Source organism: Oryctolagus cuniculus, chromosome 3, assembly GCF_051225735.1.
Source record: "Oryctolagus cuniculus isolate XC-2025 breed Fujian yellow rabbit chromosome 3, ASM5122573v1, whole genome shotgun sequence".
NCBI lineage: Eukaryota > Metazoa > Chordata > Mammalia > Lagomorpha > Leporidae > Oryctolagus > Oryctolagus cuniculus.
Window position 1 is genome coordinate 93,050,756 of NC_142869.1, and position 12,634 is coordinate 93,063,389.

General features: G+C 41.5%; 1 protein-coding gene across 22 annotated transcripts in view; it reads right to left on the bottom strand.

Annotated features, from left to right (window-relative positions):
- LYPD6B (LY6/PLAUR domain containing 6B) overlaps nucleotides 1–12,634 on the bottom strand; it is a 238,395-nt gene that overhangs the window by 157,266 nt on the left and 68,495 nt on the right. For 12 of the 22 annotated variants that reach the window (XM_017342840.4, XM_008258567.5, XM_008258566.5 and 9 more), the window contains one exon: nucleotides 10,377–10,428. The exons of 3 other annotated variants lie outside the window; for them this stretch is intronic. Coding sequence is in view for 1 of the 19 variants with exons in the window: in XM_089329173.1 (XP_089185299.1) it covers nucleotides 10,381–10,428 (48 nt within the window). In the remaining 18 variants the exon portion in view is untranslated. The remainder of the gene's footprint in view (nucleotides 1–10,376; nucleotides 10,429–12,634) is intronic. 7 more of the 22 variants (XM_008258571.5, XM_008258572.5, XM_008258573.5 and 4 more) reach the window with 1 other exon arrangement.

Genomic DNA, 12,634 nt, shown 5'->3' on the forward strand with positions numbered 1-12,634 from the left:
AGGTATTTTACATTGAAATGATCTACAAATTGCCATTTCCACTCATCAGATTGGAAAACCTCTTAATACATGGGCACATGATATAGAACTCAAAGAGCCTTCTGATAGTGGGAGACATTTCATGCTAGACTAAGTGTTGTGGTGGTCCTGCAAAGAGTGACAAATTGTTTCCAATGATTCAATTACATTGTAAAACAAAGTCCAAGGATGTCGGCAGAAATACAAAAATATTCAGCACTGGATAGGGTGAAATCCACAATGTCTGGCCTTTAATCAAATGTTAATAGGTATATCAAGAAGCAGAAAAACAAACTCATACTGAAGAGAAAAAAGTCTATCAAAACCATCCAGAATAGACAAATAAGTTGGAATTCAGACCAGAACATTAAAATTATAGCTGTAATTTAAATGTTCAAATTTTAACAGAGATATATGAAAATGTTAAAAGCCCCAAACTTTTACAAAAGAAAGCTGCAATTTCTAAGATGAATACAATAGATGAGATTAATAGTTCATTAAACATTGCAGAACAAAACTTTATGGAACTTGACAATATAGTAACAATTCAAAATGAAATAAAGAATGGGAAAGGAATTTTTTAATGAAACTAGCATTGGTGAATTAAAAGGTAATTTGAAGCAACCTAAAATATACATAACTGGAATTCTTTTAAGAGCTGAGGATAGGGCACAGAGAAAATATTTGAGGAAATATAAGGTAAAAATATTCCAATTTGATAAAAACTATAAACTTACAGATTTAAAATACTCAATAAACCAAAAAAACAAGAAAAATGAATAAAATTATAGCAAGTCACATTCTCATAAAACTGCTCAAAACCAATGATTAAAAAAATTAAAATCTAGGCCGGTGCCATGGCTCACTAGGCTAATCCTCCGCCTTGCGGCGCCGGCACACCGGGTTCTAGTCCCAGTTGGGGCACCGGATTCTGTCCTGGTTGCCCCTCTTCCAGGCCAGCTCTCTGCTGTGGCCAGGGAGTGCAGTGGAGGATGGCCCAAGTGCTTGGGCCCAGCACCACATGGGAGACCAGGAGAAGTACCTGGCTCCTGCCATGGGATCAGCGTGGTGCACCGGCTGCAGCGCGCCGGCCGCGGCGGCCATTGGAGGGTGAACCAACGGCAAAGGAAGACCTTTCTCTCTGTCTCTCTCTCTCTCACTGTCCACTCTGCCTGTTAAAAAAAAATAAAAAACACACATGTATGATAAAGGACTTGAATACAAAACATATATAATACTCAACAACAAATAAGGAGAACACAACCCAATTGCTTAGTAGTAGACATTCTTACAAAAAAAACACAAACAATATATAGCAAATAAAGGATACACATCATCACTCTGTTGGGAAACGCACACTGAAACCACAAGCTACAACAGCAAACACACCATGTGTTGGTGAGGATCAGACACGTGAGTCTTTTGTACACTATCATGGGAACATAAAATGGTATAACTCTTTGGTAAATTCTTTACACAACTATCGTATGATCCAGCCATTTTTCTAATTGTTTACCTAAGAAAATACACATGTATACCAAGATATGTACACAAATGTTCACAGTAGCTGTATTTGTATTAGCCTAAAGCTAAAAACAATCAAAATGTTAATCAACAGATGAGCGAATAAACACATTAAACCATGACATACAATGGACTGCTACTTAGCAATACAGTGGAATGAACAAATGATGCACAAATCTCATAATTATGCTGAAAGAACTAAGATAAAAATGTATACACACTTAGTTTTTCATTTCTACAACCAAATATCTAAAACAATCTACCTATGAAGGGGGAGGTTATTTCAGTCACAATTTTGGAGATTCACAGTTCAAGGTCAGGTTGGTACCACTGGTTCAACCGTCTGGTGAGGTTACAGAATGGCAATACAGAGCATGTGCAGAAGAATGACTACATGGAAGCCAGAAGGCAGAAAAGGCAGCCAGGCCCAACTCAGTTTTATTAACCACACTCCCACAAGAACCTGGGACTTCCCAGAAGGCCCATCTCCTAAACATCATAACTGAATTAAGCCTCAACCCTGTTTAATACCATTAACTTATGACTTTGAGTTTTAAATGTTTGCACGAGTTGAAGAATGAAATCATCTTCAAACTCTTGCAACCCCATATTCCTAATATAAAAATGCTATCTCAAAAATTGGGGAAAAAAGAAAGGAAGAAAGAAAGGAAAGGGGAGTGAGGAAGAGAAGGAAGTGTCAAGATATTCTTAGAATTGTATCTGTGAACTACATGGAATCTGTTCTCTTTGTATTAATACCACATTAACATGAGAATTGCTGGGAATCCTGTTGTAGCAATTATCATGCATTTGCTGTGACCTTAAGGATCTAATGTATTAATAAATTCCTTTAAAAATAACAAATTTCTGAAGAAATAAATAATTAAAAACTAAAGATGGAATTCAAATAAAAATGATAATTAATTCTAGAAAATGCAAACCACTCTGCAGTGGCAGAAAGCATGTCACCACCCAAGGAAGGGGGCGGAGAGACAAGGGTGAGATGTAGATTTCCAAAGGGCACAAGAAAACATTTGGGGGTGATGAGTGTGTTCATTATCTTGATTGTGATGATGGGTTTACATATATATACATATGTCCAAACTTAGTAAATTGTACACTTTAAATATATCCAGTGAATTATAGGTCAATTATATCTCCCCAAAAAAAGGTATTAAAAAAAATAATGAGATGAGATTGTCTATTTGAAGTTGCCCTTTTGCCAACCTAAATTTTGGCCACATTACAGAGACGTTCTTGATTAGCGCTTAGGAGCAGACTGACACTGTGAAGCTTAATGCTCTGTGAAATAGTCTAAATTAATTGTTTCAAAGACCTGTGGCAGCAGTTTTCTGAGATTACATCAGACCACACTTTTTCTTTCTTTATGTAAACATAAGCTAGTGCTGTCCCTGGATACCAAACAATGCTGCTCCTGCATGCTCAGTACCGACAGCTGGATGTGTTATTTCACCTAAACAGGACTGAGAACAATGCTGAGTTTCCTATGTTATACTTGTTCCTATACAGTGTACATTCTACAGGAAACTGTGGAAGAGGTTTGCATCATTGTGGACTGGACGGTGCAAATGTGAGTGCAGCATGTGGGAAACATAAAGACAGAAAGTGAAGGAGAGGCACACAGAATGACATGTAAAGCGACCTTGAGTCACGTATCAATTGGTACAGACATCCCCCTTCTGAAATTTTCTAGCTTTAATCCAGCATTTCTTTCCTACAGAAAAGATGTGGAGTCAATTGTTTAACTTTAAAATAGCTCCCATCTGATACCTTCTACACCCACCCGCAGGAATCCAGAGTCCACAAGTCAATTTCCCAGCTTTTTCTTAGAGAATGAGCACACACAAACACAGCAACACATGTGCATACTTGAGTATTGGAACCCAAATTCCTCCAGCAACAGCACAAATGTTTTCTTCTGATAACTTCTTAGCAGAAGTCATTAGAAACCTCTCCCTCCTCCCACCCTCAACAACTCCGTCTCACACTGGGTCTCTTCACATGAAATCAGGGTTTCCTAAATTCAGTCTGTGCAAGTGATAACTTGGATTTGACTAAAACAGCAGAGGTGGCCCATCATTATTATTTACCTAATTTTTTAAGATTTTTTTAACTTTTATTTAATGAATATAAATTTCCAAAGTACAGCTTATGGATTACAATGGCTTCCACCACCCATAACTTCCCTCCCACCCGCAACCCTCCCCTTTCCCGCTCCCTCTCCCCTTCCATTCACATCAAGATTCATTTTCAATTCTCTTTATATAAAGAAGATCAGTTTAGCATACATTAAGTAAAGATTTCAACAGTTTGCACCCACATAGAAACACAAAGTGAAATATACTGTTTCAGTACTCGTTATAGCATTAAATCTCAATGTACAGCACATTAAGGAGAGAGATCCTACATGAGGAGTAAGTGCACAGTGACTCCTGTTGTTGACTTAACAAATTGACAGTCTTGTTTATGGCATCAGTAATCACCCTAGGCTCTTGTCATGAGTTGCCAAGGCTATGGAAGCCTTTTGAGTTCACCGACTTTGATCTTATTTAGACAAGGTCGTAGTCAAAGTGGAAGTTCTCTCCTCCCTTCAGAGAAAGGTACCTCCTTCTTTGATGACCCTGTTCTTTCTACTGGGATCTCACTCGCAGAGATCATTCATTTAGGTCTGGTTTGTTTGTTTTTGGTTTTGTTTTGTTTGTTTGTTTGTTTGTTTGTTTGTTTTTGCTAGAGTGTCTTGGCTTTCCATGCCTGAAATACTCCCATGGGCTTTTTAGCCAGATCCGAATGCCTTAAGGGCTGATTCTGAGGCCAGAGTGCTGTTTAGGACATCTGCCATTCTATGAGTCTGCTGTGTATCTCGCTTCCCATGTTGGATTGTTCTCTCCCTTTTTTATTCTATTGGTTAGTATTTGCAGACACTAGTCTTGTTTATGTGATTCCAATTCAATCCCATCAAGGTGGCATGTACCAATGCCATCTCACTAGTCCAAGTGTTCAATTTCTGTTCACAATTGATCATAATGATAGGACTAAGAGTCAAAGGGATCACATAAACAAGATTTATTTATTTTAAGACAGAGTTATTGAGAAAAGGAAAAACAGAGATCATCCCATTGGTTCACTCCCCAAAAGGCCACAGTGGCCAGGGCTGGGCCAGGCCAAAGCCAGCAGCTTCTTCCAGATCTCCCATATGGGTAGCCAAGGCTCAAAAACGTGGGCCATCTTCTGCTGCCTTCCCATGTGTATTAGCAGGGAGCTGGATAGGAAGTGGAGCAGCCAGGACTCAAACTAGCATCCATATGGGAAGCCAGCATCGCAGGCGGCAGCTTAACCCATTATGCCACAACGCTAGTCCCTGTGGGGAGCAAATCGGACTAGACTAAGTTACTCGAATTAAGACTTATTCTATGCATCTGCTCTCCCACAATATGGCGCTGAGAAGGGAGAAAACAGCTTCTACATAGCTGCCTCTCGCCAATTTGATTGACTGAGCTGCAGGAGCTGATCTTGCTCCTGATTGGAGGAGAGCAGCATACTCGGCGTGTGGGTAGCAGAGTTGGGATTGGTGGAAGAGGACTATAAAGGAGGAGACAGACAACATGCACCAGGAACATCTAAGGGGAACATCTATCTGAAGGAACACCTGAGCAGGCCCCGAGAGAGCCGGCTGGTGGTGTGCCGCTCCCCCGCGGAAGTGGGGAAAGTGGCAGGGGGAACCGCCCTTCCACGGAGGTAGCCAACCCGGGAAGAACCAGCAGCAAACCCGGGAAGGGCCGAGCAGACAAAAGAACAGCGCAGGGTCCTGTGTCGTTCCTCCGCGAAGAGGGGGAGCGACAAGTCCCTATTTACCTAATTTTTTAAAGCAACTCATTTCTTTTACATCTTCATTTTTAAAATATCCTTTAACTTCTTTAAATAGGAAAACCATATCCCTTGACAAAGGTAGAAGGTAATTCTAAAAAGAAATGCCATGAGCACTAATGCTGTGAGTAAATGCCTCCAGAACCTGCAGAAGCCTCTGGGTCCAGGTTTAGCTTCCTTTTTGGGACTAGAATGTCCAAATACAGCATCCCTAGCATTTGGTGATGTCCTTTTCTATAACACACTGGTACTTTCTCCTTATTTTGTTGCACTGAAGGGGAGGTAGAGAGGCATAACTGGTTGTGTCTGTTCCATGTGAGCCACCTGAAATCATCTGTGCCTAGGTGTTTCTGTCATAAGAGACCTCACTGGGAGGTATTTCCCCAAGCTCTGAGGCTGAGTTGGAGTCAGAGTTGACATAAAAATCTGGCCTACTCTGAGGAAAGTAGGAGCAAGCATCAAGGGTCCCACTACCCCAAATTGTACCTTGGTGGAAACTGGAATACAAGTGTCCACTCTGAACAGATGAGCTGTGCAGTGTGCATGAATTGGAGAGAGGGCAGTATCTGTGCAAGTATTTGAAAAAGGCTCTCTTTCTCCAGGCCAACATAGCTTTCTGTCTGGCAGCACATGAATTGGATTTTGGCCCTACTTATCCCCTTGGCTCAGTGCCCTTGTGCAATGAGCAGTGGGCACAACTATGGGTAATGGTATGCCAAGCATTACCTAAGCCTCAGCACTGCTACTAGTTACTACTCATTCATAACTCAGTGGCTGACCTTTTAGGGCTATCTATGGTATACCCCTGCTATCCAACCCAAATTTCTTTCCATTCCCAGCTTTAGGGCTGGGCATTCACTCAAGAGCACTTCCCTGGGGACTCCCAAGGGGAAAATGTATTATAGAAAAAAAAACCATACATGAGGGTACTTAAAGCCATTCATGGAAAATGGAATTAAAAGATAAACTTATTTCAGTGCAAACAAAAAAACTGAAATCCATGCATATGAGAAGTCTTCAAAAAAATAGGTCATTGAGATGTGTACTATGGAAAAACTAAGTATGGATTTCATAGATTTATTTGCATCAAGATAACCTTTTCCATTTTCCATGAACTTTTTGAAGTATCTTCCTATAATTATATGGGAGAAGAAAGGAGATGTTAGAAATTTCCTTGAGAATAAGAGAGGGAGGAGATGTACAGTTCAGCACATGCTCAATCAGACTTGCCCCTAACAGTAGAGTTAGAAACGTGCCAGGGGATTCCAATTCAATCCCATCAAGGTAGCATGTACCAATGCCATCTCACTAGTCAAAGTGACCAGTTTCAGTTTATAATTGATCATAATGATAGGAGTAAGAGTCAAAGGGATCACATAAACAAGACTAGTGTCTGCAAATACTGATAGAATTAAAAAGGAAAGAATGGTCCAACATGGGAAGCAGGATACACAGCAGACTCATAGAATGACGGATGTCCTAAACAGCACTCTGGCCTCAGAATCAGCCCTTAAGGCATGCGGATCCGGCTGAAATGCCCATGAGAGTATTTCAGGCATGGAAAGCCAAGACACTCTGGCAAAAAAAAAAAAAAATGAAAGATCTCTGTGAGTGAGATCCCAGCAGAAAGAACGGGCCATCAAAGGAGGTACCTTTCTCTGAAGGGAGGAGAGAACTTCCACTTTGACTATGACCTTGTCTAAATAAGATCGGAGTTGGCGAACTCAAGAGGCTTCCATAGCCTTGGCAACTCATGACAAGAGCCCAAGGAGATTTCTGACGCCATAAACAAGAGTGTCAATTGTTAAATCAACAACAGGAGTCACTGTGCACTTACTCCCCATGTAGGATCTCTGTCCTTAATGTGTTGTGCTATGTGAATTAACAGTATAACTAGTACTCAAACAGTATTTTATACTTTGTTATGTGTGGGTGCAAACCATTGACATCTTTATTTAGTACATACTAAATTGATCTTCTGTATATAAAGATAATTGAAAATGAATCTGGATGTGAATGAGATGGGAGAGGGAGTGGGAGATGGGATGGTTGCAAGTGGGAGGCAGGTTATGGGGGGGAAAAGCTGCTATAATCCAAAAATTGTACTTTGGAAATTCATATGAATTAAATAAAAGTTAAAAAAAATGAAATCCCCTTGACAGTGCCAAATGCCCTCCAATTTGGGTTTACTTCCAGTAGCCCTGCCCTAGCATATTTGACATTGAAGGTTGGCTCTGGAGAAGTACCCCATGACGGAGAAGGCTAGGCTCCTTCCAGTCATGCTGAGAGAGACTGAGTAATTAGGTGAGTTTGCAGGTATGCATGCCCCTTTTGCCCACAGCACACACTAATGAACATCAAGTCAAGGGAAGTTATTGAAATTAGAACTGACAACAAGAGGATCTATTGTTTAAGAAAACAGCTTTTGACTGTCTGAAGACAACTCTGCCCTGCAAGATTAGAACATCGACAAGAGTTGGTTCAAGTAACAAGACAGTGCATTAAAAACACTACAGAGAGCAGGGCAGCAAGAGTATTAGCCCTGAATGAAAGCACATTTTTATTAGTTTGCTTCTTCTTACGCTCTGAATGCTAGGGAACACAAAGCCCATGGTAATTTTTTTTAAAGATTTATTTATTGATTTGAAAGAGTTACACAGAGAGAGAAGGAGAGGGAGAGGGAGAGGGAGAGAGAGAGAGAGAGAGGTCTGCCATCCACTGATTCACTCCCCAATTGGCCACAATGGCTGGAGCTGCGCCAATCCAAAGCCAGGAGCCAGGAGTTTCCTCCAGGTCTTCCCACATGGATGCAGGGGCCCAAGGACCAGGGTCATGCTCTACTGCTTTCCCAGGCCATAGCAGAGAACTAGATCCAAAGTGGAACAGCCAGGTCTCAAACCAGCGCCCATATGGGATGCTGGCACTGCAGACAGCGGCTTTACCCGCTACGCCACAGCAGGGAACCCCCCCCCACCCCATAAATTTTTAAAGAGGATTCTAAAATGTCAGTAAGTTCAAAGAAGAATTTGTTTAGCCTATTGTATTACATGAAGTCGCCATCTTTCAAAAGTCATATAAACAAGACTAAGTTGAGGGGCTAATAAGGAAAAACTGAACTTGTTTAAGAACAGAATTTGTTGGGCAAGCAACTTTTTTGACATAAAATGTCATCTAGCCCAGCCCTGGGACCAACTGCCCACTGGAGACCCATCTGTGTTACCCACAAGTAAGTGTTCCCTGTGCCCAAGTCCTACTCGCATAGCCAATATCCCATCCCCAACACAAACTATCCCCACTTCAGCCTCCAGCCCTGGCCTTTCTCTGCCAAAGCCAAAGGTTACCATGCAGAGATGTGGTCTTAGAGCCCCTCACAGCAGCTTGTGAATACTAACTCTGAAAAAGGAAAGGAGAGGAAATAAGGCATCAAAACCAGAAGAGGCAAAGGGCATCAGTTCACGAGTCAGAGCCACCTGACAAGTGAGCAGGGACTGCTTTGAACACCGAGTTGAAAAGGATGTTGGGGTCTGGACCCAGCAGAAAGGGGGTTATGCTTGAGAACAACTTTAAAACACAAGAGAACCCAGGCTTTACTTTGATGTGCTCCGTCACAGCCCATCCCCTCCCAACAGCCCCTGGCACACATTCATCATCAATCTTTTCCTAACAGGAAACAAGTTGGTGTAAATGGTTCTCTTTGGAGCTCAAATGTGAAACTGAACATAATGAGGACAAACTGCTCATTCAGAACAACAGCGCAGAAACAAGGGAGGGAACCCTCCTGCCACGAGAATAGCTCGAGGAGTCTGCGTGAATCTAGGAAGTTATCTCCAACCAAAGCTCCCTGGCTGCCTGTTTATTTAATGTCACACTGTTGTGCCAAACAAACAAGCAAACAAACAAAACCTTACAAGGGGTTAATGCTGGACAATCAGGTGTGGTCTTACCTTAAGTGCTAGCTCCCCTTTGAGTCTTTGGGAGAAAACGGTTTACAATATTTTAGTTGAATGTTTAAGACTTGCATTCGTGAAGATTCAGCCCACTATCAAAGAAAGCTGAAGCCTAGACCAGGCCTGAGCTCACAGAGATTCTGACAGCTCTAGGAGGCCTGAGGCTGCCCTAGCTATGTCCTGCTTATTAGGACTCACTTCACTACACAGAGACTGTGACATACAAGAGTCTTAGTGTTTGACCAGGCTCCAAGCGTGGGGAGATCTTAGAACATGGTTTTCTTCCTGCCGGCCCTGATGTGATCCTCCCGTTAGGCAGTTCACAGACCCAGGCTGTTGTCTGAAGAAACATATGGGAGAGAAGTGCTTCTGTGCCTCCCCGAAGGGATTTACCTGCCCTACCTAGTTCAATAGGCCCTGACAGCAAAGTTTTTGTTCACAGATTTCAGGAAGTACAGGTAGCAGACCTTAAATTCTCAGCTCATAACCAATTGTATATAGGGAGTGTTAATGGTCACTGGACATCAGGAAACATTTACTTAAGCAATTGTTTTGGCAGCCAGTCAGGAATTCAGGAGGCATTCTAAGCTACTGATCATTGCTGTGACAGTTCAATATGTGAGAAAGGCATCTGGGAGCCTTGTAAAAGTGCAGGATGTGCAGTGCATCAAAGACTTGTCATCTCGCATTTGTCTTGAGCTTTCTACTGTAAGGCAGTATATGATTTTAAAGAAGAAAAAAAATACCCATCCATCCATAGTATACAAAACAAAGTTCCAGTGTACTCACACAGTAGATAAGCGTAACTCAGAAGCAATGCAAGAAATAAAACCCATTCTTAAACTCTCCTTGGTCATGTCCTTCACAACTCATGCAGGGAAAGTAGATCACAATGTCATGGATCAAAATCAGCCTGAGAATGTAAAAGTTAAGGCAAATACAGAAAACTTAAGTCTCAGGGATTCAAAACAGAACTCAGAAGGTACAAACACTGGCACTTACTCACAAAGCTGCGCAGAGAAAGCCTGGGGCTGTCTGGCCTTGGATTTTCTGCCTGAAAAAACAAACATGCCAAAATGATAACAAGTAAATGGTTATTCACAGCTTTTATTTGAAATATCTTTAAAAGATACTGCTTTGGAGAAGATGGCCCAAATACCTGGGCCCCTGCACCAGCGTGAGAGATCCAGAAGCTCCTGACTCCTGGCTCCCAATCGGCAAAGGCTCCCGCCATTGCGGCCATTTGGAGCGTTAACCAACAGATGGAAGACCTTTCTCTGTGTCTCTCCCTCTCACTGTCTGTAACTCTACCTCTCAAATAATAAATAAAATATTTTTTAAAAGATACTGCTTTGAAATAACCAAAAACATAGTATTTGACTCAATTTTTTTAAAGATTTATTTATTTATTTGAAAGCCAGAGTTAGAGAGGGAGGGAGAGAGAGAGACCTATCTTCCATTGGCTGTTTCACTCCCCAATGGCTGGGGGCTGGACCAGGCTGAAGCCAGGAGACAGGAGCTTCTTCTAGGTATTCCATATGGGTCCAAACACTTGGGGCATCTTCCACTGCTTTTGCCAGATGCATTAGCAGGGAGCTTGATAGGAAGTAGAGCATCCGGGACACAAACCAGCACCCATATGGGATGCTGGTGTGCCAGGCCATAGCATAACCCCTAAGTCACGAGCTGGCTCCATCTCAATGATTCTTTTCAACTTGTACTACCTTCTGTTTTCTCATTAAATAAATTTATGTCTGTTTATTAAAAATCACTTAGGTAAATGATGGAATGACCAAATATCTTCAAAACACTACTGATGTTTAGATATAAGCACACTTGTATATCTTACCAATAGATCAACACCACCAATTTTCCTTAAGTTGGTAAAGCAATGTATTTTATTTAAGAGGCCTTTTTAGGTTGCCTATTCTATAAGTTCATATAAACCTCTGAAAATGTCTGACCTAACAACTCTGCCTTCTTTCTTTTACACTTATTCCCAACTACATCTACTTTGCCTTCAGGAAGAAGGTCCAAAGATTCCAGAACAGATGGACATGTCACAGCCCCAGGAGTGACAAGTGAAATTATTGCCCAGCTGAAATTGTTAGGGCCTGGCCATCCCCAGTGGAGTAACTCTTTTTGGGTTGCCAGCGTAGCATGTAAAAACTCAGGATGCGACTGTTGATGAACAACTTAATACGTTATCCCTCTTAGTATTTTTTTTGTCTGTTCTACTTAATACTATTGGTTTAATTCTGTAATTAATACACAGTTATTCTTAACTGCTGAAACTTAACTGAAAAGTGATCCCTGTTAAATATAAGAGTGGGAATAAGAGAGGAAAGAAATGTACAATTTGGGACATGCTCAAGTTGACTTGCCCCAAACGGTAGAGTTAGAAACATACCAGGGGATTCCAATTCAATCCCATCAAGGTTGCATGTACCAATGCCATCTCACTAGTCCATTTGATCAATTTCTGTTCACAATTGATCATAATGATAGGACTAAGAATCAAAGGGATCACATAAACAAGACTAGTGTCTGAAAATACTAACCGATAGAACAAAAAAGGGAGAGAACGATCCAACATGGGAAGTGAGATACACAGCAGACTCATAGAATGGCAGATGTCCTAAACAGCACTCTGGCCTCAGAATCAGCCCTTAAGGCATGCGGATCTGGCTGAAAAGCCCATGAGAGTATTTCAGGCATGGAAAGCCAAGACACTCTGGAAAAAAAAAAAAAATGACCTAAAGTGAGATCCCAGTGGAAAGAACGGGTCATCAAAGAAGGAGGTACCTTTCTCTGAAGGGAGGAGAGAACTTCCACTTTGGCTATGACCCTGTCTAAATAAGATCGGAGTTTGCGAACTCAAGAGGCTTCCATAGCTTTGGCAACTCATGACAAGAGCCTAGGGTGATTACTGATGCTATAAACAAGAGTGTCAATTTGTTAAGTCAACAACAGGACTGTGCTCTTACTCCTCATGTAGGATCTCTGTCCTTAATGTGTTGTTCAATGTGAATTAATGCTATAACTAGTACTCAAACAGTATTTTACACTTTATGCTCTATGTGGGTGCAAACTATTGAAATCTTTACTTAATATACACTAAGCTGATCTTCTGAATATAAAGATAATGGAAAATGAATCTTGATGTGAATGGAAGGGGAAAGGGAGCAGGAAAGGGGAGGGTTGCAGGTGGGAGGGAAGTTATGGGGGGAAAGCCATTGTAATCCATAAGCTGTACTTTG